General features: G+C 33.9%; 1 protein-coding gene across 11 annotated transcripts; it reads left to right on the forward strand.

Annotated features, from left to right (window-relative positions):
• Positions 1-5,645: 5,645 nt before the first annotated feature.
• LOC124370713 lies at positions 5,646-26,384 on the forward strand. 11 transcript variants are annotated; one of them, XM_046829014.1, is made up of 3 exons: positions 5,646-5,778; positions 21,405-21,750; positions 26,099-26,384. In XM_046829014.1, exons 2-3 carry the CDS (start codon positions 21,412-21,414, stop codon positions 26,303-26,305), a joined length of 546 nt encoding a protein of 181 aa, XP_046684970.1. In that variant the 5' UTR covers positions 5,646-5,778; positions 21,405-21,411; the 3' UTR covers positions 26,306-26,384. The 11 variants fall into 11 exon arrangements, with proteins under 11 accessions (XP_046684970.1, XP_046684971.1, XP_046684962.1 ...); XM_046829015.1 differs by lacking the exon at positions 5,646-5,778 and adding an exon at positions 10,092-10,304; XM_046829006.1 differs by lacking the exon at positions 5,646-5,778 and adding an exon at positions 10,343-10,625.
• Positions 26,385-26,927: the final 543 nt, after the last annotated feature.

A 26,927-nucleotide genomic window follows, 5' to 3' on the forward strand; every position in this document is an offset into this window, starting at 1 on the left:
TAGTCAATTTACAGTCCACTGATCTTAGAATGTCTTTCAAACCACGAACATTGGAAGAGTTTACATTCAAAAAATCAATATTGAAATCACCACAACATATAATAAAACATTTAAACTTAATCAGGTGGTCAAACAATCGTTCAAAGAGACTCATAAAAGTGTCCATATTCCCCCCAGGAGGTCTATAGAGTGCAAGTAAGATAATTTTATACTCCGTTAACATAACTGCTGCCACTTCAATGTTCATCTCACTGCAAAATTCATCAACATCTACAACAGTGAACTTGATTCCCTGCCTCAGAAGTACACCCGAGCCACCCCGTTGACTAATTGATCGGCAGTACATGCTAGCTGGCACAAAGTCTTGGATGTTAACCATATCAGAAGTTAGCTCCGAGCACCAGTGTTCACTGACACAGAGTCCAATAAAGCAAGATTCCGCCAAAACAATCTCAAGCATGTCACGTTTGTCCATCAATGACTGAGCATTTAAATAAAGTATTTTAGCATTGAAGGTGTCTACAGATGTAATGCAGGAGACATCACTCGAACATACTGATAGGTTGGGTGAAGCCAAACCTAACCCCGTTATTGGCCTAAAAAATCGTTTTGGTAACGCCGAGGGAAAACAAACTCCTTGACTAGAATTCCCTCCTCCCAAAACTCTGGATTCAAGATGACAGTAGCAGTGTCAATAAATATTCTACCGAGAAAAAGACGTTGTCACGTAAAATCTTCGCCCGTAAAACCGACTTTACAGGCAACCATAATTTTTTTGTTTGATTTCTTCTTAATTAATTATTTTAATACGTACTGCGAATCCATATTAATAGTTCTTAATTGTATGATTAATTCTCAATGATACAATTATATGAATGATTAATTAGAGATACCTATAATAAAACCATCGTTAAGAGTTTTATTAAATTTTGCAATGCTTTATTGGTTCAATACATTGTTTTTTAAAATGTTATTGCATTATTATAATATCAGTTGTTTTCTCTAAATTAAACAAACGTGTTAGTATGTTTCAATGACTAAGCCTTTGTATTTGAAATAAAGAGTATAGAATACTTTTGTCACAGAATGTGAATATCCATTATTTATTATAATTATTAATTATATTAATATTAGTATTATTAACTATTATTGAAAATTATTTTTCTATTTCCAACATAGGAGATTGGTTATTTAAAAGTTCAGTATAGACTTGTTGTCAATAATTCAATTGGTTGGAGTTTTTGTACGTATAAGTCGAATTTATCATCCAATTATTTTGCACTAATGGCTGAAGCCAGCTGAGCAGTTACAGTCTGTTGATTAAACCCTGCCAAATTTATTGTTTTCATTCAGCGGTAAACGGAATGAATCCAGTCAACTGTATTCTACCGGTGTTTTACTGAAACTACTTCAGATTTTTCAATATGATGAATCTGATCCTACAGTTGATAGGGCTAGTATATTGAAATCTTTGGACTATATTTGAAATAAACAATGTATTCATCATGCCACAGTGACAGTAAATTCTTTCATTACAAACACTTTTAATTTACTGTGTACTTAAGATAAAGGATATTAATTTATTTAATACAGTTCACTGCAAAAATGGTGTCAATTCTAGTAAATGTGAGATTTTAGCATTCATTTTCGAAAATTTAGATTAGTTTGGTAATTGTATCTGAAAGTAAGCGTATGGAACCTGAAGAGGGTTTCAATTAATTGTTTCATTTAACTGAAATAAACCCGATTTATTATAGAAAGGTGGTTATAAAATTCAATCTGTTGTCCCATATCTAGTAGTAGTAGTATTGCCACTAATCAGTACCTACTTTACATCCCATTGCTCAATTACTGGACGTCCAGTCCGTTTACTTGGTGTAGCTTGAAAGAAGACAATAACATCATGACTAAACATGTAAGCAGCCGAGGAGCATTAACATGAGGCAACTTATCACTTTTCCTTCACTGCAGCACTCTTTAATGTCCAAGTACACAAGACTGTCATTTTGATTGTTGAACAAGTATTTATTTCAAGACCAATGATTTATTCATTGTTATTACATTTTTATTTAATGATTCATTTCCAACAGCTAGATAATTTCATTACATGCACAAATCTATAACGACACGTTAATTTATGTGATTATGAATTTAAAGCTATATAAGGAGACTACATCAATACAGCGGCTATGTACATGCTCCAAATTATTATAAAAGTCTTCCGATTTCCACCTCGTCGAACAAAAATGTACACAATTAACTTTTTGAACTATTTCGTTCTCGCTGTGGAGAGCGAGTTTCAGTTTAACATCTTTTAATAACTGAAGATGGCTCTCTGCAGTGAGGGCGAAATATTTACAGAAGTTAATTGTGTTATACAACCGGTCCTTGCCAGAGGCTAGCAGATCTTAGTGGCTGAGATGTCTTAAAAGTCAGAGGTATAAAGATCAGGACTTACCAGATGCCGGGGCTGCTAAATGCCACGGGCTACCGTTGGCTGTTGTCCTGGATGAGGCCGGGATGATCTGAAGGCTGTTACCTCCCACAGGCAGTGAACTGCCAGCAACCGGTAGGTGCTGGAAGTTGGTAACGGTCAGACGTTTAGAGCACCCTATGCGGCTGGTAGCTGTTTTAAGGCAGAAACTGCTAATAAACAGGATGCTTGAGAACTTCATAGAAACAGTAGCGACAGAGGCCAGAAAATATTGCAGACTGTGAGTTATTAGACAAGGTACTCCCAGAGGTTGAGAGATATAAAAAGTGTGGATGTCTCCGAGAGCTGAAAGACTCAGACACTGGAAGCTACAACAGGCCGAGATCTTGCATAGTTATAGATTCTGGTAGCTATCTAGGTCAGGAGTTCCTAGGGGATTAGAGCTTCCGGAGTCTAGCAGGTCTCAGAAACTGGGAGCTTCAAGTGTATCAGAGTTAGTATAATGTATATTTTTTGGTTTTAAGGAACCTGGTGGGTCAGTGACATAAGTTTAAATGTACCAGTCTTATGATCCATAACGGAAATGTATCTGAATCTTATGGCCTGTGAGCCAAAAGGTTTTCTTTTTATAGACTTCTTTCTTACTACTTGTATTACTTCAAGTAACTTCCTGACAGTCTCATTAATAGAATAAAGCTGTCATAATCACGTACCTTATCCTATTCAGTATAGTAAACGATCTATTTTGTGAGAGAGGCTATTAAAATACCATTTAACCGTATCATTAGGGCCAATAATTGTATACATTCATTGATAATGTACTAAAATATTTTATAGGTATATTCTATGATGCCATTTTTTGTATAATCCCTCACACTCGAGAGCCACATCTTCATCTTAAACAATTTTATTACAAGTAAAAAATATTTTCAACTCCATTGCCAATTTTGTTCAAGATGAATTATTATTATATCTCTATGTATAAGTAAAGAGCTTTTATCTCGCCAGAATTTACAAGCAAACTCGAAACGCTTATTGGAAAAATAGAGAGCTCTATTACTTAAACAGTAACTAATACATTATTAAGGGACAAGTCCACGCTCAAATAGCAAAAAATGTTTTTATAATTTATGTTTTTTTATTTTCTTTTACATTGGTAACTTTATATACAAAAATGTTAATACCATAGTCGTACTAAGTTATTTTCACATAGAAAAAAATAAAAGCAATACTGCAATACTGTTTTGGAGTATTACATGTAACAATATGAAATGTGGACCAGAAAAAAGTATATTTAAGAATTATTTGAAGTATTATAACAGCTGTTTCTGTTCTAATATGCAGAAGAGAAACTTGTATTCAGTATCGTGTGTCAGTAGTTGTATGTTATGTTTACATGTCTGTTTCTACCAGACAACAATTACAATTAATTCATGTTCACAATAATTGTTTACAGTTTATGTCTGTGCAGTTCGATTGATCTATTAAGGTTGTATCACATATCAAAACTTTGTGAGAACACATTGGTGTTCATAGCAATGAATCTAGTGAATCTGTAAGTGAATCTAGAACTACAACTTTTACATCCAATACATCTAATTTTAAAATATCTTCCAGACCAGGCTGCTCAAAGGATTTAGATAAATATGCCAATATTAGAAAATTTGATCTCCAATTTTCCGATTCTACAATCGACGAAGAAGTAGGACTAGGACTAGGAAGAGACATATCTCTTGAGTATCTACTACATAGACATAGTTCATTCTATTTAGTAAGTTATCTGAAAATTTAGCTTGTCCTAAGTGCCTACAAACTGGGTTGTTGTTACAAGTTAAAAATAAGATCGGTTTTAGTTGCAATTTAGTAGTTGTGTGTGAGGATGCTAAGAAGTAATAGTTACAAAATCAAGTTCTAAAAAACTAAGAAATCTTGAAATGGTGTAGACAGGAAAATGACAAAGTCCTTCATAAACCTGAGTAATGGCTATTTTGCCATTGAAAAGTTTTATATGATAATGAATGTCACATTTGAGCAAGGGTCTTTCTCAGAAACCTTTGGCCGAACTACACGAATTTTCAAAAGCGACAGGCACAAACTTGTTAGGCAAAGCCAGAAAAAGAGTAGGAAAATAATCTGTATTTGCAGAATGATCCTTCTGTATCGGATTCAGTTACACGTAATCTAACAGTCAGCTTCGATGGGACTTGACATAAGTGTGGTTTCTCGCCAAATTACGGAGTTGGAACTGTTACCCATATTGATACCGGTTATTCATAGATATTCGTGTCCTTTCGAAGTTTTGTCGTAACTGTGCACTAACCAAAGCTCAACCTGGAGAAAACCGCCATGAATTCAATATTTGGTATGAAGAACACAAGAAGAGTTGTGATATAAACTACACTGGGTCGTCGCCTGTTTTGGAAGTAGCTGCAGCCGAAATATTATGACAGCAATCCATTGATTTTGGCTTCCGAAACACAACGGTTGTGAGTGATGGTAACTCGAGTCTTCAGTCATTTGAAGGAGTTTGCTGTATATGGTGAAAATGTGAATTCTGTGAAGAAAGAAGAATATATACCATATGTCTCCGAAAGATTAGGAATTGCTTTACGTAACGTAGTAAATGATGCCAGCAAAATCGAAAAAGTTATCATTGGAGGAAAAGCTCTAGGAAGCTTGACAGGCAAAACAATTTCAAACTTGAAAAAACATTACCAAAATGCCATATCAAACAATGTTAATAAAGATGTCGATTCAGTGAAAAGCTCCATTTAGGTATCCGCTATCAGCGAGTTTCTACGGATTCAATAATACAAAACACTTCAAGTGCCCGCAAGGAGAGCACAGGTGGTTTCTATAACAGAGCCCTGGCCAATAAAGAAACACCAGGCAAACATGTACAACACCTATAAATAATACAGTTTTGAAGTACATAATATAGTTCCCATTTATAAAAGGTTGTCAGGAAAAGAACTGTTGCAAAGATGCCTTAAGGGCCAGACCCAAAATAACAACGAAAGCCTTCATAGCCACATTTGGCGTAAGTGCGACAAGACAAGAAGTGATTCCAGAAGACTTGTAGAAACTACTGTGGCACATGCCACAAGTGAATATAACTTTAGGAATATTGCTAAAGTCACATGCATGGTTCAAACTTCATTGCCACCTGGGAGTCAGGCCAGCAAAACTGCCAAGATACGGGATCGACGTCGTCGTGAAAAGATTGAAAGCAAATTCAACTAGGCTAAAGAGGCGAGGATTATATTTGAGAGAAAAAAAAATTCAGGAAAAAGAGAGAAGAAAACACGTTGGAGATAATACCTACGGCCTGGACAATTTTAAACGTAAGTTATCCCTAATAAACTTCCTGATAAAGTTCCTTTGCCTAATAAAGTTCGTTGTTTTGGTTTATTGGCGTTTTCCGAAATATCACAGTTTTGCAACGTTTACCTCAATTACTTTAGTTGTATAAGAGATAAATTGATGATTTTTTTAAACTTTTTTTCAGTTAGACCTACTCTTCAATGTGTAGTAATTAATTGTAAAAGTAATGATAACAAATAAAAAATAATATGTTTAGGCAAAAGAGGAGTTTTGAGTTATAAAACTGTTTTATCACATAGTTTGTTCATAAACATTAAAACCCATACTACACGTTATAGATCAGGCTTTTCTGAATAAAATAAAAAGAAATTCACATCTCTATCTCTCATAAAACGTTAGACATTTTGACATACGTAAACCCATACAAACAACTAATAAGCTCATGCCTCCTCTTTGGGGGAGGGGAATAAAATATAGGTTTAACATAAAAAACTAAGGTTAATTATGAAGTAACGCTTAAATATATAGATATATAAATAAATTATTTGAAGTTTTGCATGGACTACCCCTTAATAGCAATTTAAATTCAGGAACAATTAATCTATGTAACCTATACCTAACCTATTAATAATACAACATTTTCAGTTTGATTACTTTTATTGATCCTATAACTGTACTATAGAATGTAAAGCTCGTTTACAACGGCCTTGAAAACACGTGTAGGAGATAAATATCGACGATATTTCACACAACATAACTTATTTTTTACTGTTGCTGTCAAGAACGCGCAAGCCGCCCAAGATCGAGGCAACGTTGCCCTCGGCAGTCTGGCGGTTTGTACATTCCAACGAGTAGGCTCCAGCAACAGTAAATCAATAAAAACAGTTTGTTGAAATGAACAGTTTTAAAGTGTAGTTTACTCAATTATATGCTCAAGATCATGACTTTAAGAGCTCCTTAACGTGATCATTGCTGAAATTTGTTAAGAAAAATAAAAGTTAAAATGGTAATTTAACCCCCTTGAATGCTGTGATACTCTTGCAGTACTGACACCTCACTGCGGGGTTTTTTTGCCACTTGCAACCAAAATTAATGTTAATCATTTTATTGGCAAAAACAATATTATACAGCACTCTGAGTACTATTTATTTAAGAGGGCCAGTTCCAGAATACAATAAGGAGTAATTAGGGGGAAACCCGTATTTTTTATATAATGGGATGGTGGGGGGGAGGGGGGTTGAAGGAACTAAAGATGGGTATGAAATTATCTGTTTATAATTCTTTAGCAAGTGAAAAAATAATACTCACAATGAAAAGAAACGTATTTATTTAGAACATTTGTTTGTATTTACACTTTGTAAAGCTCTTTGAGTTATTATTCAATAATTTTTGAGTTCGTGGAATAGTGCAAAACACGGCACCACACACAGCCCAACATCGCATTCAGCGCACTGGTAGCGCGATTCGCGGCGTTTCTGTTCTCCTTGTTTTGTGTTTTTACAAACGTGACAAATACGTTGTGCATTTTTCTTTTTTTCCGTGGATGGTACAAGAGATGGAAAATGACGCTGTGTTAGACGCATTGGATTATCACCCACAGAGGGTCGGCCACCTTTCTGTTTTGTCCGTGGTTTCCAAATTATCAGCCATTATTTGGCGAACAAGCTCTAGGTGGAACTGCTGCAACGTTGGTTTTCTGCCTGTTTGACAAAGGTATATGGCATGTGCATTTAATATAGACCATATCCAAAAAAATGGAAAAAAAGCTTCTTATACCATCGAGTAGTTCGGCGTACACATTCTACATTGACGATCATCATGTCCGACCTGTCAACTGCTCCCATGTTTTGGTTGTAGTCATGAACAGATATGGGTTTCACAATGGCCGCTTTTGTTTTTTCTGGTCTAGTTTTACCAGTAGATACCATCTCATCTTTGTGCTCGATGTCAGCATGACAAACTTCTCGTTTATCAATCCACCTGACTGCTATACTTTGTGCCATTATTTAGGGCTTCCCGCTCACCTACTTCTAGCTCTTTCTGAAACTGTGGCATTCCCCAATCTTATAGATTTTACTGTCCCACAAGCATTAGTTTTGTTTTTGTGCAAAAAATGTAAATAAGTCGGGACTGGAATACCAGTTGTCAATAAATAAGCAGTGGCCTTTGTTGAGATAATTTTGGAGAAGAGTTGTCACAATTGCTCCGGAAAATACCAAGATTTTCGGAATTGGAGTAGTCAGTGTCTTTCCCAGTTATAAACAATGCTATCAAGTATGTAACCCGTCTCACAATCACATAACAGGAATAATTTAATTCCAAACCTACTTCTCTTTGAGGGGATGAACATTTTGAAGCCAAGCTGTCCTTTGAAAAAGCAACAAACTTTCGTCAATGCATAGATTTCTAAATGGTTTGAAGTTGCGGGAAAATGCTGCCCATGAAAATATCAAACCACTTTCCTTTATTTTACTAAGTTTGCCATGAGCGGGAGGAAGTGTATTATCAGAAAAGTGCAATAAACGCAAAATAATAAAATACCTGTCTCTAGACATGCATTTAGAGACACTATTCTTATGAAGAGGGTCACTCGACCAATAATCTTCAATGGCTATTTTTTTGTTATGTACCATCAACATTGTAGTAGCCAAAAATAACTTCATTTCTTTCTTCGTAATTGGGACCCACTTTTTCAATCGAGAGAGTGTTCTGAAGGGGGGGATGTGGAAACAATGTACTCAAACTGTTTGTTTGTTTCCAAAACAATTAAATCTAACAATTCGTCAGTAATAATTTTTTTCAAAGCAATACAGTTCAGAACAATTCTCTGAAAATGTGTCTGAATCCACTACCCCACTTTCCGAATTATCAAATTCAAAAACTTGTGGAATAAAATCAGTTGATGTCCATGAATGAGTGTATTTAGTTTTATTTATATTAACCCCTTCGTTTTTATTACTTTGGTTTTTTTGATTTTACTTTAGGTTTGAACAGTTTTTTTCTCTCTATCTTATTCTTTTTTCTATTTACATTAGAGGTAGTTTTTTTTCGTTTTAGAAATTTACCCTACTCGGTCCAGGTAAATTCTGTTCCTCAACGATGTCAAGATCACTAACCTCCTCTAATAATAGTGTATTACAATCAAGATCCAAGTCGGATTCAGATTCACTTACCGATAATGTTGGCTGGTATAAAGGGTCAGTATCAACAACGTCATCATCCTCTGATAAATCACTCAAATCCAATCCTATTTCAGAACTCGGCATTTCTAAAAATCTTCTAATCTCATACTCGCCTTCGTTATCCATAGACATAATGGTAGTCCTAATTATCCAACAACAACAAAATTATGTCCAGTAGTAGTAATACTATACTAGTAATTATATTTATATAAATAAACACTATATAAATAAAACACCTCAATAAGTCCGAAAACACATAAAAGCACAAGACAAGACCACTTCTGTGACTGACATTTGACAAAACTTATTCAGAACAGAAATGCAACGTGGTTTTGTGGTAGTTGAAATATAATATATCAGGTATCAGCACCAATCAACAAGAGAATAGTGTCCAGATAGTTCATATTGAGGCCGCTAGATGGTGTGGGCCCCTTTGTTCAGTTAGTAGTGGACTACAACAAAGAGATACATCGTGTTCCGTACATTTACGGGGGCGTAGCAGTGAGGGCTCCGCGGACGAAAACGTATATGTACGTTTACAGCAGTCAAGGGGTTAATAACAATTTTTCATACAATTCTAAAAGTAAATTTTTAAAAAACAGTGGACGTACCTATTTTGTATTCAATTAGGTCTTAATAAAATCCCAAGTTTGGTTGGAAAGCGCCAAAAGCCGGCCTTTCTTGTCGCTCTTATTCATATAAAATTTAAAGTTATTGATTGTAAATAATTTTATTTATATTTCTAAAATCAGAAATATAAAAACAAAATTGTAATGTAACTCTCTGTTAATTTTAATTAATTTATTTTAGCTCTACTAGGTTAACGTTCAAACCTGGGTTTCTGTACTTGATCCAATGGTAAACTGAACCAAGAAAAGAAGACAATATAGTGAACAAAGATACGACAGCGAAATTTCACAGATTTATTAGTTTAAGGATATTTATATTTTCCAAGAGTAAAAACAGAGGATACGAACGTGGACATACGCTTCAAAATTACATGACTCCTTCATATTATACATAAGATACTCTCAACGAAAAAGCTAACAGTGTTTGACTTAAGGATTCCTCTCCCTGGCTGAAGATCATTCAAGTGCTAATTAAATACTTTGAACTATCCAATAAATAATTATAGAAAGTTGCACGGAAATTTAAATTGTAATACTCGTATCTTACAATGGCAATGCATTATCTTCCGAATGCTACGCCATTTAGAAAAGATAATAAATTGTATGACATACTTGATATTGAGCAAGAACATACTAGTAAAATATAACTTTCGATTGAAGTTATTACCACCACAAATAGTTTGTCTTTAGTAAACTTTTATACTCCTTCTCTTCTAGCATTCAACAAAACAAACGGTGAGTGGAACAAATTCAACACTGCAGTATTATTTAGCTGATGGGAGTGGGAGTTGATTGAGAGGGAGACGCATTGTTGGTGATGAGTTTGTTGATCTTGTGCTCGTATAAGTGCTAACGAAACACCGTTCACCACTCTCGCTCAAATAATTTGACCTTGCCCTTCAACTACCGTTGAGGCGGTAACGTGCCATTGTGGGTAATGCAGTTTATAGATTGGAAATTTAATAGAAAAATGTGTAGTAAACTACCGGGTATAATTTTGATCGTATCTATCATATCATATTCTAGTGCTATCCAGGACAAGGTCATTAGAAAAAGGTAAATTCATTGTGTATTACATACCATACAACTATTAATTTACTTCCATATTAAATAAAAACATTTAAATTTAAAAGGTATTTAACTCTCTAGTTAATTTAAATGCCTAAATCAGGTGGAAATTTAATCTATAGTATATTCAGATTCAGAAATAAATAATTACTGTTTCTTCAAGAACAATGTTCACTTTGTAAACCCAAGCTTTATTTATTGTCAAGTCCACCAACTTGACAATCCAATAATATACAGAACAGATGTAAAATTGTGAAGTAGAAACTACGAAACTGCTGACGTCGTCTGTAACACTTCTGAATTTAAACAAAATAAATTTTGCAGTAATTATTAATTAAAAGAACGTCTAAGAAATTACACTTTTTTCTAGTAAATATTGAAATCTGTTTTAATTTTTATACTTCCAAAATGTATGATTTTGTTTTAAGTAAATATTGATATACCTATTAAATGAAAAGGTTATAAACACAGAGTGTGTTTGTGTTATCAATGAATTTATGATTGTGTGCTACATACGTTATTATTTGAAATGTATTATTTAAAGTCTTAGAGAATATTTTACAGTTATGGTACATTTAATAGCTTAAAATTTTATATGCTTTGAGATTTTGCAAGATGTTAGATTGGGATTACTAAAATTTCATGAGAAATACTACGTCTTTTAAAACTTAGGTAGCTTAACAGTAGATAAGTTAGTGTTTGTTTAGAAAATCAGATTGAAAAAAAGTGTTGTTGTGCAATAGATATTTGAAAACTAAACTGTTATTACTTATTTTGAATTAATCTTGAATTGGTAAGGATGTGTATTTAATAGGCTACTGATTCATGTAAATATTGTACATGTAGGAATGGGACAGGAAAAACTTGGTAATTATCATATTAACGGCCGGGGCGGAAAAATACGAGTTTTGCGTTATAAACTTATTGGAATCGTCATATAGAACAAAAAAGTATAAGGTTTGATGGGGTGGAAATGAGAAATAAAAAAGTTATAGAAAATGAAAAATTAAATAACTTTTCAGTAATATCTCCATGTTCTACATCCACGTCTAGCGTCACGTGACCTTTTGTGGCCAATGAGTGAACCTCGTGATGACGTCATCGGTTGCGCAGCCATCTTTGCAAACGTAAATGAAAAATAATACAGAAATGAGCAGAATTTTTATCAAAATTAATTTTTTTCTTAATTTCAAGAAAAAAATTAATTACGAGTGCCTCCGGCCATGATGTCAATAAAAGAAAAACATCCCTCGAGATAGTACCTATCAGTAAAATATAAAATACTAGAGGGGCTGATCAAAAATATAAATTGAAATGTAATGCAAAGGCAATTATGTAAAGTTAAAAAAACTAAATAAATCATGAAAAACTCAAATATATAGATGGATCAGAGAACACATACCATTAGTGTGTTGGCGGATACAGCTGAGCAGCAGCAACAAAAAAGTCGTCTATCACAACGAAACGACAAAGTCTCCCAGTTTAAAAACACCACTCGACCGCACGACGAACACATACACTCATTTTTAAAAATTCCATGTTCAATTAAAAAAGAGATAATTTCGTTTCGGTTAAAACGTAAACTCTTTACGTGCCCTCCGAAACATTCCGACACACACAATTCACTAGGGTTGGTTGAACTAGTGGATGGTTGATTCATCATTGTAAACGCACTCACTCAATCCGACCTACTGAACACGATATCTTGTGTAGAACGGACCCATGCCCCGGAGAACTCAGATAACAGGTACGTTATCAGCTGGCTATCAGTCCCGGCCGCAGATAATATTCAAGTAAACAGATTATCCAGACACAGCACACAAACTGAACATTAAAACATTAGGAACTTAACCACTTATCAATATACCCCCTAAAATCATGTTATTTGTCATTTGCACCCCATAGTACTATGTATATTTTTCGTTCAGGAGGGTGAGCAGAATACATTGGTAACGTCAAATTCGTGATTTGCCGCCCCGGTGTTTAATCTTACTGGTACGAAAAACTTTATTAATATGTGCCTAATTTTATAATTATATTTTATTTTAATTTACAGTGTTTGGAAAACCTCCAGATCCGGGGGGAGATATTCTACTCATTTAACTTCATTTTTTACTGTTTAATAAATTATAAAGTGAGTGTTTTAATAACGTTTTCCAGATGATTACACATATTAGAAAGATGAAATAAAAAATAAAAAATGTATTAATATCAAATTACACGAAGTGATCTTCTGTCCCTATCTAGGCGTAATATTTGTTATTACGTGATCTGTACATAGGTAAGTATATGTAATGTAAATAGAAAAAATTAAATTTAATCGTTAAGGGCGCTTATGTATTCTGAGCTTGAATATAGGTACAAACTTGAAGAATGTATGTCTTTTTCTACCAGAAGTGTGGGTAACACCAAAGCCTGCACTGATGGCCAGGGGCATTTCTGATTGGTACTTTCCCATGTCATATTGTTGAATGTGATCTGAGGTCAGAAAAGTACCAATCAGAAATGCTCCTGGCCATCAGTGTGGGCTTCGGTGGCGCCATCGGCACTAGTCCACTCTTCTGGCAGAAAAAGATAATCATTCCTCCAAATAATACCTAAATTTAAGCTCAGATCATTTTATTTTATACTCCAACGGCAATCATGTAAGTGCTTGTTAAAATTAAATTTAACCCTTTTTCTAATTAATAATACATATGTACCTACCTACCTTCGTCACGTAATAACAAATAATAGGGGAGACTTTAATAAGCAGCCTATAGTCGTTATTCGATTGTTATTATCTAAAGATTTACCCAATTTTGATATAATAATCGTTCACAAAAAAGAATTATAATACATTAATAGCTAGAACAACACATTACAATAAAAAAAGTAATTTAAAAAGGGCATTAACTTACAAATAACAAAACCAACTTTATCCAGAACCTACATATCAGTGATGCTTACAATACTTACATCTTGCCCAGCAGTGAGCTAATTGTGAAAAGAAGGAAAAGATATCCACAGACCGGCACACTTCCCTGCGGTACAAAAAATCCCAAAGGTAGTCTGCTATAGAGTCTGCCGATATTTGATTCCTCAACATCTAACTGCTCGCCAAGAACTATCTCATATTCATCACCATATTCAAAGTCTCCAAAAAATAGTGAATTCTTGTTGTTTATTGCTTACATTATACATTATTATAGGTTAGTCAGTAAGTTAGTCATATTTTAAGTTAAATAAATTGTTATTCGGCTGTATAAGTAGGTAAATGCATATAAAAATAAAATAGGTAGGTACTATAAATATAAAAAGTTAAGAGTGCTCTTGTGATCTGAGGTTGAAATAGAATATTATCTCGAGGTATCATTTTCTTTTTTGGACAGAAGAGTGGAGTGGCACTGATACCCGCACTAATGGCTAGAGATATTTCTGATATTTACTTTCCCGATCTCAGGTCCTTTTCCAGATCGTCCAAGTTTTCTGATGTCAGATCACATTAGCATGGATACTGAGTCATTAAAGGTCAAAGATTAAACTTGTGCAGGCTAGTTTAAGCAATTGGTGAAGGTAAGCGGTAAGGGGTCTCGCAGTGCCTAGTCTGTGTTTACAGATACACACACACTTCTCCCCTATGTCATACTTCTCTCTCTCCTTTCTATCTCTCCAAGGTCATAGGCACAGCTAAGTGCCTCCTACTGTAAATAGGATTACTGCAACATTATACAGAATACTGAGTCATTGTAGAAGCTTATGAGTTGTGCAGGCCTGTGTCAGCAATCGGGAAAGGTAAGCGGTGGTAGTGTCCAGATACACGCCTCCTGCTGTAGATAGGTATTTTGTCTTACCGACACCCATTTTCATCTCAAATGTAATTAAAAACGTTCGCTTTGTAATGTATTTCAATATCAAAGAAATTGAAGTTGATAAAGGAATTGCAGAGAATTAAAAAAAAAAAAAAAATGTATCGTGTAGGCTAATAACATATAGTAGATGGGGATAGAGGATTATTATGTCAGCTTCAGTCAATAATTAGAATTATTATTTTAAATATTTATTTCATCTTTCCAGCACTACTAATCATTTAATGTGTTATTAAAAAATACATTTTAAATATATTTCAATAGTAAAAGAATTGAAGTTGTTACAGTTATTGAACCGTTTTATTTCAGAAAACCCCGTCAAGTGCAGTTTTTAGGATTTTCGGTAAACGAAGAAAAACTTTTTTATCTCGCCTAATATCATAGATATATGCTTCACATTTTTTAAATAATACTTCATACCTTTCTAAAACAAATACAGTTTTTTAGTAAAGTTTTAAAATTTTGTAATAACATTTTTAAAAAAATTATAAAATTTTTTCACTTGACGGGTTTCTGCAATAAAGTTTTGTTTTTTATTTTAAAAAGGGGTTTTTTTTTTAGGTCAGAATGGTAATAGAAAGAAGATAAATCACATCAATCAACTACATTTATTTACTTAGTGTAAAGTACATGTATTTAATCTAATCGTCATACTCTCTATCTACGTTGCATTCAGCTTCTGATGTAGGCCACTGTACGATACTGTTGTAAAAGGCTTCGTACCCAGATGTGTACTTTCTCAGTTTAACAATGTCATTGATTTTTTTTATGTTAATGGGTACCTTTCCAAATGGATATGCTTGCTCCGTTGGGAGTTCGGGAACAGTGTTGTACTTCTTGAAGGTAAATGTTGAGGAGGTAAAGCAATCAATGAACTCCTTGACCACAACCTTTCCTCGTTCCGCCTTGTTGTAGTTGAATTCTTTGTATGTAGGACACCTTAAAAGGTATTTTTTCATTTCTTGGAACACCTCTTCCACTTGTTTTCGTCAGAGCTAACAGTCTTTTTGTAATGTTTTGGCCACCAAACTGCTAAAAGAAAAGATCATGTCACTTCTTACTTGGATAACATCAAAACGGCCAGTTTTGCTTGCTTTAAGGATCATCTCAGCATATTGGTCGGGCGTGTATACTCGGTCAGCTCTACGCACAACCCGTTTTTATGTTACCAAAGTCCCGATCACAGGCTAAAAATGAGTGGCCTCTCACAGGAAAATAGTGTGAAATCGTCTCAACCAGTCCCTGATCACACAGGTTCATTAAAAACCGCACCCACACAGTGGTTTTTATTTTGACCTGAGGGGGCCATCGCTAAAAAGGACAATATTTTTCTTTCCAAGTGGAAATACTTCCATTTGAAGGTAGTGTAGTAACATTGAACACACCCTCATCAGGCGACTATTATAGCCTCCCCCTCATGGGTACATATACATTTTTGCTCTATTTGTTTTCATGTCGTGAACGCAGAAAAACATTAACCCACAGCTGTCGCATATAGAAAACCTCTTGAACTGGTAAATGAGGGAGAGGAAGGTTCTGCATGTAATCTATGCAAATGACAACTGTATCATCGTCCCTTATTTTGCGACATTTCCTGTTGTTTTAAGAAAAACTTTTTTGCCTTGCGCTTATGAACAATTTGTTCTGCAATCACGCTGCGCTTGGACATTGTCGCTCAGCTCTTGATCTCGAAGTTTTGCTTTGTAGTTTTCACACTGGCTACAGACATCGACCTGTGGCCGCCCAAATGACACAGTTAAAAGTTTTCTTTAAAATATTTGTAATAAAAACTATATTTAACTGAATCCTTAAGATCTGGATGAGTGGTCTGAAACATTTCATACATTTTAGACACATTTAACGTTGCATCCAAATATTGCTTTTTTCTTGGTTCCATAGTGAGTTTCCCTGACCTCAAATAGAGAAATGTGTTCATGGATATGCAACACACAATTTGCCATCGATTGCGTTTCCACTACGATTTTTGCCTCTCAAATCGATTGGTTATTTCATTTTTAACTAACAGGGTTAGTTAGCCTTGCTACTCGATACTCGATCACGAGAAACTCCGTGTATTTGTAAAAAAAATATTTTTTACAAACTGGTGTTATAATACCATTGATTTTGATATTATATACAAAAGATTTATTTTTTAGTGTGTGAGTCTGGAGTTCCTTCTAAATCAGCATTGGAACAAATTTGGATTAGTTTGTTTTTTTTACTCTACGCTTTACTTCCTTAGCTTCTATTAGTGTTTTGTAAGTACACGTCTTGTTCATTTTTAGTACTCAGAGAATAAAAAACATTACCCAAACCTGACTTTTTATTTCAGCATCAATAAAAGAAATACACTTTCGTGGGCATTTGCAAATAAGTTCTACAGGAATAGATTTGTCTGGTACAACGTTACCTTTGTAATTTTGTGTAACAATCGCCTTTTGTTCTTGCTTTCCGTATAACATTACGTTTATACTTGTCTTCATTGACAACACCACGTTTCCTTTTAACCACAGGTTTCATCATCAGAACTTTCACTTTGCATTTTTAAAGTCCCACTATTTAATAAGACCTATTAATAGCCTACAAAACACAGTACGAAATAAAACTCACAAAATCTTTTTAAAAACTAATAAAACAAAACATTAACTCTAACAAAACATCAAGTTGAACAACCACTGAAGACTGAATGCCACTGTTTGTAGAAGTAAACAATAACAGAGGGTGAGAAGAGTGACGTGTCCCAGTGCTGCCACACCATGAAAATGAAATTTACTGCAGAAACCTGTCAAGTGACCACGCTTGACGGGTTTCTGCACTAAACGCAATATTAATTTTGAAATCAAACACAGTAAGGGGCATATCGCTTGACGTGTTTCTGCACTAAAATGTGTGTTTACAGAATGGAAATGAGAATCTGTAATAAAATGGCTTTTGTTAAAAATGTCTGTTGACGGGTTTCTGAAATAAACGGTTCAATTGTAGAGCATTACCCTGTGGTTTTAACCCAATTCCCAAGATCCATTATTGTTTAAATTTTAATAAATCTCGCATTTCTTTTGGGTATAGCCACATTTTATAAAATTGTCAGGTTTTTACAAAATATTTATAAATTCAGATAATGATTAGTGTTTTATGAGCATTATATAATTAGCCCACAAATAATTTTTCATCCTCTGACCCAAATTTGGAGGTTCAGAAAACCCTGCCAAATAACATGACAAGGAGTGTGGAGTACAATTAATTTGTACTGATCCCATTAAAATAATGTATAAATTATCTAAGGATAGGAGAGCCTATAAAGAGAGTTGACTACTCCTAAAAGGCCTTCCTATCAGGAAGAGAGGGTACCATGACATCCATTTTTAAATTTGTCAAATTTTTACCAAATTTTTTAAACTTGTAAATATCTATGTCCAATTATGTGAATGTCTCATAACAAATGTCTGAGTCAGCTAAAAAATACTAAAACTTACCTAACTACATTATTCTAGGTAGGATAAATATATCTTTCTATTATGGTAAACTATTTAGCAAAATGTTACCAATCAGGAATTAAGTAAAATTAATCAATAAAATATTTGAAAAATACACATACAGTAGCAAACAAGACTGAAATTACAGATAAAATAGGTCTCTGAATGCTACGATTTGTAAAATGAAATTTTTGTTGAATTATGGTTACACCTTCCTAGGGGATTATAAATTAAAGTTCATGAAACATGACTAAGGAGTATTAAATAGTTTATCAGGTCCTTGTTACTGAACTTAAGAGATATCCAAGGATAAAATTTTCTCTGTAGATAATTTTTCTGAAAGTCTTATGTTATCGTCCATCCCAATAGTTCAGCGTAATCAGATATGTCTAGTTCTGTACCACCAATAAACAAAGGAGTCCAAAAAGTTTTAGATATATTCATTTGTTTTTATGCATGTACATGTTGTTTTTCAGATGATATATTCTTTTGCCTGTTTCCTACCAGTAACACAAAGTTTAAGGTTCTTGTGAAAACCGCACTGTTTACATTTATTTAAAACTATCTGATCCTTAAAAACTATTTTAAGATTTTCTGTTATACTTGCCCTAATAAAATTCAGTCAGGTAGATTAATTTGTCTATTGCCTACAAGGTAAAAAGTACACCACATCATATGTTGTGTAACCAGATTTGCTAAAGTTGCTTACAAAATTTAAAATTATAGCTCTTTTCATTTTTAACATTTCTTCCACAAGACAAAATTGAAATTACATCATCGTCCTGTGTGATAGGCTTTAGCCAAATTCCATGGTTAGACATGTACCGTCACAGAACTCGTTCTTATCTATGTTGAAATGAGGTTTCACAAAACTTAAAAAATTACGCAAGAAATCTTTCTTGAGATATCTTGCCACATGGTACATTCACATTTTTCTTCATTAAGTGTTCAGCAGTATTCAAATAATAAAAGTTTCAGTGAGCTGGGGAGAGTACTACAATGCAAGAATGTGCCAAACCAATTCTTTTCATTAATTTATAACAGTGACTTTCCACTCTATTGTTTTACTTTTTCCTCTGTTAATAAAAATGACATATCTTGAACCTCATATGATTTTTTATACATATATTTATTCTACTAATTTGTCATTGCTTTCATGGTTACCTATAAGACCAATGTAAAAATATCCCTAAACTCAGCCAAATCAAATGGAGTAACATAAATGTTCAACAAACTCTGTTTTCTATGATCCTGTGAAGTACACAGTGGTCATCAGCAACACCTTAAGACTTATGATTTTTAAGAACCGTTTTAAGATGTATTGTGATAGTTGGATAAGGTAAATAAAGAAAATAAATTCAAGTAACGTTAGTTCTAGTGTCTTGTGTAGAGTGGGCAGTGGTTAGCAACTACTTCAGACTATTTGGTTCTTAAGAACTACTTTAAGATCTACTAAAGTAAAGTAAAGATGTTTTATTTTACCAGGCGAAGTTAGGGCTAAGAAGCCCTCTCTAACAATCTACTGTGTATGTTACAAAAATGATAATAAAACAATAGATTTATTTGACCAGTAATACAATCCCAGGCCATTAAACATTTACACTCTCTGTAAGTAACTCTTTTTAAGCACTTGAAGACCAAATAGGTACATTTTAAGAACATGATGTTACAGTCAGAGCTGTGACTTTGAATTTAAGTTGACCATCCTAAACTTGCAACAATCAACAAAAAACAGCACCTTAAGTTAATTTTGGGAAAAATCTTGGTAGTAGCAGCCAGTCACGGTTGGAACTTGGACCAATGTTTGAGGGTGAGCTGGACAGTGGCTGTAAGGTGACGGTTAGCAGCTCTGGTGCTCCTATTTATTATGTGGCCAACAACTACGTGGAAGCTGACTGAGGGCTTCACCCACAATAATCATGGGAACTGGTGTTAGTGTATCTGATAATTTTAATTTTAGTATCTTTTCTAGGACTAAACGAATTGCCATTCATAATCACCCTTAAAATGATTTTCTGAATGATTGGCTTTCCTCTAAGAGTAAATCAGCCCTCCCTCGACAGTGTAGGAAAGGCAAATAGGGTAATAAAGGAGGCTGTTGAAGATATTCAGTTCTGCAACTTTATTGACACCACTTTATCGTAATGTATACATTGTACAAAACATTGATTGCACATAAACAATACTGGAAAACATGTTTTGGCTCACTCGATCTGTCAATCTTGGAAATAGAGTAAGAGATCGTAATATATTAAGATGGATAGCCACTAACCATTGCTCCTCAGTAAATAATTCCACATTTTCTATCATCAAACATCACATATTTTACGCAGCAACCAATGATCTATCAGCAGAACTATTTCACCACTTTCATGCCTCTACACAGTAAGTAGTATTGATAAATTCTGATTCAAATAAATAAAAATATAAGCAGTATAGAAAATCATTAATAGTAATATAACTTGTAAATCTCTTTCAAAGAACAATTCCATTTCATTCTATGGGTCTGTAAGTATTAAGATGTGTAGACAAATCAGTAATTTATACATGATTTAACAATTTTTAATTTAATATTTAACTGGTGTGAAACATTTTCTAATGCAGAAATAGTAAGTGATTAGTAAATTTAAATCAAAGAAATCCCTAAGTCTAGATGAAATATCTCCCAGGATTTTAAAACAATACATGTATATGCTATCTAAACTTCTTGCTTCTATGGCAAATGATTCCCTGAATCAGGATGTCTTTCTTGACCACCTTAAGGTAGCCAAAATAAACTAATATTTTGAAACAAAGATTTAAATTCTGCAGAAAATTGTAGACATTATTCTGTCTTTTCAAAATTATTAGAAACCAATATAAACAAGGTTAAAAATTCGCTTCCAATAAGCTGTGGTAAAAAAGCTTTAGTGGTACAAAATTGACAGTGTTCACATAGTCTAAGAATATTTACTAGAAGGAAACGTTATGACTATTACGATCATAAGCAGCATTAATGTCATTTTTGTGATGTGTCTGACAAAGATAGCCTTGCTATCAAAAGGCCTCACAAAAATAAAAGTTTTAAGTATTGGTTTCAATGTAATAAAGTTAATTGTAGCCAATACAAGCTCCATCTTCAACAACAAAATATGTGTTGAATTCATTTGGTTCCATTTCAGATTTAACCTTTTGTCGTTCAACTTTATTACGCTTGCAGATTTACATTTGTTTTATTACTTTCAAGTACTAAACATTCATTAAAGGTTTGACGTCTTGTGAAGATTTTAAAACTTATTCAATTTTAAAGACTTGTTTTGTATTGATGATTTATTTTTACTATTCCTTTAATAAGGAGTTAAAATGTATGACTTTCTTCATAGAAGACATATACAATGTTTTATCTGGTTTCTTTTATTAGACTAGTTTTTGTCTTGAAAAAAAAAAAAAATACTTTTATGTTTCAGAGAAGCTATGGAGGAGTTTGTACTGTTTGACTTCACCAAACTACCGAACTTGCATGGGTGGTCAGAAATGTCAGATGTTGTGAGGGAAGTAGGCATGTCTAAGGCAGTATTGGTTCTGCAGAAGACACAGAGGTTCCAGCGAGGAGTGCTCTTCACTATGCTCAATCCTCAGCCCAATGGGGCAGGGTTTGCTGGGTTCCGGACTGATACAGAGTTAGACTTGAGTGACTACAACACTCTCCGGCTCCACTGTCGAGGTCAGGGTGAGAACTACGGATATAAAGTTGTGCTGAGGCATAAAAATGAGAACACTGAACCGTTCCCTTCTTATGAACAGATGTTTCAGGTAAGAACACAATATAATCCTTGATTGACTGTTTGGAAAAGACTAATATAAACAACGAATATAGGTTCTTTATTGAATTATTTTCTTGTTATTGTCTTCATATCTTAATATTGGTGTGTGGCTTCATATAATAACAGCAGCCATCTTAAACTGTTCCTTATTGGAATTAGAACAAAAACAGTTATTGTAAGTTTTGAAACGTTTCTTTGAAGTCAATAAATATGTCATACAAACTTGATTCTAACATTCTTTATTAAAATAACTACTAAGTTTATATCACTTTGAAAGCTTCCATTGATATGATGCCATTTTTTAGTGATAATAGAATATTATCTTTTTTTGAAGTCTGGATAGAACAATCTTTTTGATTAATTTTTAGACAGTTGGTAGCTGTGTCATATGTTGGAATAAGTTATTAGTAGGTTTCTCCTTGTCCATTTGTTTATACTCCGAGTACATTTTAGCTACTTAGTTTTTCTGGGGAATATGTCTTGTCCGAAAGAACGGTTGGTGATATGTAATGTGGGACTTTAAAATTATCCTTCTTCGCAAAATTTAATGATTTTGGAAGACATGTTGACCAGTCCAGAGGGTGTTCTTAATTGATAGGATTTTTCATTTCATCTCTTTCTTGGAGTTATTTCTGTTACAGTTGTTTCTATCCTGTATGGGGGATGATAGGTGTTATTCAGTGATATTTGATTTTGTGTTAGTGCCATCAGTGATGTTCAGAAAAAGGTGTGGAGGTAGTCACCAATTTTTCTAGTGTTGGTTTCATCAGCTCTTTAGATTTTCAATTAAGACAGATCTGAATTGGATCCACATTTTACAGCTTGTTCGTTATTTATTAACTTTTAGATTGCCTTTGTCCTGTTGTTTGTTTGGTTTATACGAGGGTGGTCTGAAAAGTTTCTGACCCCAACGTGAAGATGGCAGCACACGGAAACAAAAGCTACTGAATTTCATTGTTCATCTGTTGACAGTTACTCTACAAAGTTTCAGCCATTTAGGACACACAGGTTTTATGTAATAGTTGTTTGAGTAAGTTGATGTCAGTTTTTTTTGTGAAAATGGAAAAATCGAGTATCAAGCTGTCATTAAATATTTGTTTTTGTAAGGCAATACGCCTTCACAAGTCAAAGATGAAATGGGGATTTTACACCATTATTTGCCACAGTGAAATTTTGGGCTGCTGAATTTAAATGTAGCCATAAGAGCTTAGGAGACGGTTACAGAGATGGTAGCATCGCTGGGAGAAGTGTGTAGAGTTACAAGGAGACTATGTTGAAAAATTAAAATAAAATTCAGAAAAAATGTCTTGTATCTTTGTTTGATCGGATATTTTTCAGACCACTCTCGTATATTCTGCATTTGCTTCCTTTCTTAATTACCTGACCTGTAGAGTATATGTCATCTTTTTTTGGAATGTTTCATTTTTGTCTTCCATTTTTCCTGTTAACTTGAACCTATTCTGAGCATTTATAAAGTAATTGTGTAGTTTCCTTATTGTAAATAATTTGATTTCTCCTGGATTGGTTTGATTTAGACATTTTCTATGGGTATGCTTTATCTAGTGCAGTTGTAAGATAATGTGAAGTTGAAAAAACAAGATAATACCGCCTGTCATTGGGACGCTGAGGATCTATTGTGGTTTAATCTTGAAATCTAAACAACCCAGGTCATCTTGAGGCTCAACACATCCCCAGGAACTAAAATCCTATCTTAGCATTTTTTTAGAAATGCCTTGTACAGGTGTGAGGGCAGTCGCTTTGCAGTCACAAATAATGTGCTTAGCAGTTTTCCCGGACTCCCTGCAGAAGTGACATTTGTCCGAGTCAGAGATTCATTTGAATGTTGAGCTTAGCTCCAATTCACCTTGCGTTTGATATCTGACACTGTCTCAGCCTTGACTCATGGAATCTGGAGTCATGTTCGTCTAAAGAGATCCAAAGAAAGTCGACGACGAAGAAGCTCTAAATGAAGCATTTACATCATTTCGACATCAGATATATCTGTAAATAGGTGAAGTGGTAGTCTCATTGTCTCATTAGTTACACAATTGAGTGCACTACAGTGTGATAGACACAATTTCTAAGCAGGGTGGAGCAACCGAGTTTTATACACATAATATAGCTATGATAGGAACGGTTGATTGATTGATTCAATTGAATTTTGAGTTTAGCTTCCTACCACATCTTGTCAATAGTTTATCACCTCAGACATGTTCAGTCAAACTTCAAAGTGAAGAGACTTCGAAACCAGAATTATCAGCCATTAATGAACTGTGTGGAAATGTTAATGGGTTAAAAAGTGCTCTGCTAGGAATAAAACTTGCAATGCTTGTGGAAAACAATTGGACATTTTTTCAAGGTATCTACGTCCACTGATCAATACAAAAGTAGGTCAAGTTTATAAATATATTGAGTGGCCATTTTTGTAGGTGGACTAGCAAAAAGCAAGAATAAAAAATCTTTAGTGTCATCTGTAATGATTGTAATGTCAAGTCCTAAGGTCAAAAGGGTTATGTTATACATATACACTGTATAAAATGATCATATAGAATACCTACTACCACACAGAATATAATATTTGACATTTATGTTAAGGAGTAAAAGTCAAAATAGATTAAATTAAATCTAAAAGGGAAAATTGTCTATGCTACACTGTAGTATTTCCACCACACTATAAAACAGTTTTTGTTGTAATTATTTCATTACAACATTCTTGAAGGTTTTTACAAATATAATTTTTTTGCAGGCATAGGCAGTTTGTTAAACAGTTTAACACCAGTATAAGAGTGTGTGCTGGGTTATAGGCAGCCTAACTAAGGTCTCGATGTCTAGAGTAGTCTTAAGTTTAAACAATTCTAATTTGTTTTAACAAACATCAACACTTAAAAAGTAGATATACAAGGATAGAGAGTATGTTATGCTTTACATACAATTACTTACAACAGTCAGTAACGTTTACATTAAAGATTATATGGGTGGGGGGTCTCATTTGGCATATAATACCCCTTTAGCTCCAGTTATTTAGCTGCTCTGTACCAGCAACAGTTAATGGTAAACTGGTTTTTACTCTAATTGATACACATGAGAAGTTCTTTAAGTTTTGTTGAATGAGAGCACTACAACAAAACTAGGGTTACAGATGTTTCCTTCAACTGAAACAGTATCTTTGACATCAATATCAGTTACTTCAAAAATTACTGGTAACTGTATGATATAGCTCGCCTTATTCGAACTTAAATATCGTGATATAAAACTCTTTCTCTTGTCAGACTTTTAATTCTGTAAATGTAATTCTGTAGATTTAATAATTGGGTATGATATATTGAAGAAGTACATTAGTGTGGAAGTGATATTTGGTGGTAATAAAGATTCACTGCCAGTTTGTAGTGTAGTAGCTGCAGTAGTTGAGCCCCCTATTTCATCATTTGCTAATATAAAGCTGTAAACCTGTTACCATTAAATCACAACATGATTCTTTGGGTGATATCAAGTTCATAGAAAACAAAACTGCTTGACTGTTGGTGAAAGATGTAATAGAACCAAGAAACTCTTCATGGCGAGCGCAGGTTCTGGTAGCCTGAACGAACACATATGGAAACATATGGTTGTTGATTATTCCCATACAATCAATAGTTTTACGCACTTTGTGTTAAATGTAGGATAATTAAAATTTAACCTATATCTAAAAAGTTACTTTGGCTCTGAAAAGGTAAATAAAAATATATGACCTTTATTGTTTTTTTCATAAAAATATCATTGACATAGTTTTTTTCAAATTATATAACAATGTTTTTACTTTTCTTATTATGATATAAAAGTAATTTGTTTGTTAAGTTAATGTACTACAAAGTACTACAGTCAATTTTTACAAAAATTCCTGTATGGAATTATATTGAATGAATTAACTTATCTACTTTATTCATTATTTTTTACTTAATTTTAAACACATATTTTGGTTTTAAATTAATAATTATATAACTGTCATCATCATAATAATCTTGATCATAATTTTAAGTGGTTTGTTGCACTGTTTTTGAAATGGATTAATGCTCGTGTGAATTTTTAATATTTTAGTTCTTCTTGAAAGATAGGCTATATTGAAAAACAGTGTGTTAGTGAGTTGATATTTGAACATTAAAATAAATTAAATGTTTATGTTGATTGGGACAGTAAGTTCTCATATTGGACACCATATGCAAATAAGCCTAGCATCTGCCACCAGATTGGTATTCTCGTGCTGCTTATTAAGAGTCATGTACTAGCAAGCACAGCTATATTGGTGGGTGGGTGGGGGGTGGGACCTCATCTCAAAGTTTAATTAAATACCTGTTTTCCAGGCACCTAACAGAAAGTTTGAAACTGTGGACCTGCCTCTGGCTGGATTTGAACCGTATTATCGCGGCAAGAAGCAGAATCAGTCGGCGCCGCTAGACAAAAGTCAGATCACCAACTTCGAGTTCCAGATCTACGGTGGGGTCTATCTCCCGGTGAAGCAGGCAGGGACCTCCTCCCTGGAGATTGACTGGGTCAAGGCGGTCCCTTAGTCCCTCTTCATATACCAATCTCTGTAACACTCTTTTGTGATGAAATTGGAATAAATGTTAACCTTTATTGCTCAATCAACCAGTGAAGAGTGAAAAGCAAAAACACTATTAATAGTAACAGGTATGTTTTCGGGGATAAATAGGTCTTATTACAAGGTAGGAATATGCCACACACGTCGCGAAACAGGCTTTGCTGAGGTTGCATGCAAAATTTCAGATCTGTAATTCATTTCATTCTTAATATGTCCTGCTGGCAGATAGAGAAATATACAAACATACAGAAAAGAAATTTATACAAAGATTACGCTCAGCCAAATTTCACAATTCCATTCTGGTTGGACTTGCACCATACTAATATTGAACAGTAAATTTTACACCGTCTGTATAGATAAACTTAAATTGTACTGACATTTTCAATGGATATAGTTCAATTACATAAATATGTTGGAGAACTTAAGGTATAAAAACAGTTACACAGGCCTGCTGGTACTACAATTGCGTTCACTTAAGAATGATTTATTACTTATTTTTCATAATAGAACTCATTCTTGTCTATTTACGAATTGTTTCATCCAAAATACAAAATCTACGATCAACTCTCTATTGGGATATCTTGCCACAT

This window comes from Homalodisca vitripennis, unplaced genomic scaffold, assembly GCF_021130785.1.
Source record: "Homalodisca vitripennis isolate AUS2020 unplaced genomic scaffold, UT_GWSS_2.1 ScUCBcl_461;HRSCAF=2514, whole genome shotgun sequence".
NCBI lineage: Eukaryota > Metazoa > Arthropoda > Insecta > Hemiptera > Cicadellidae > Homalodisca > Homalodisca vitripennis.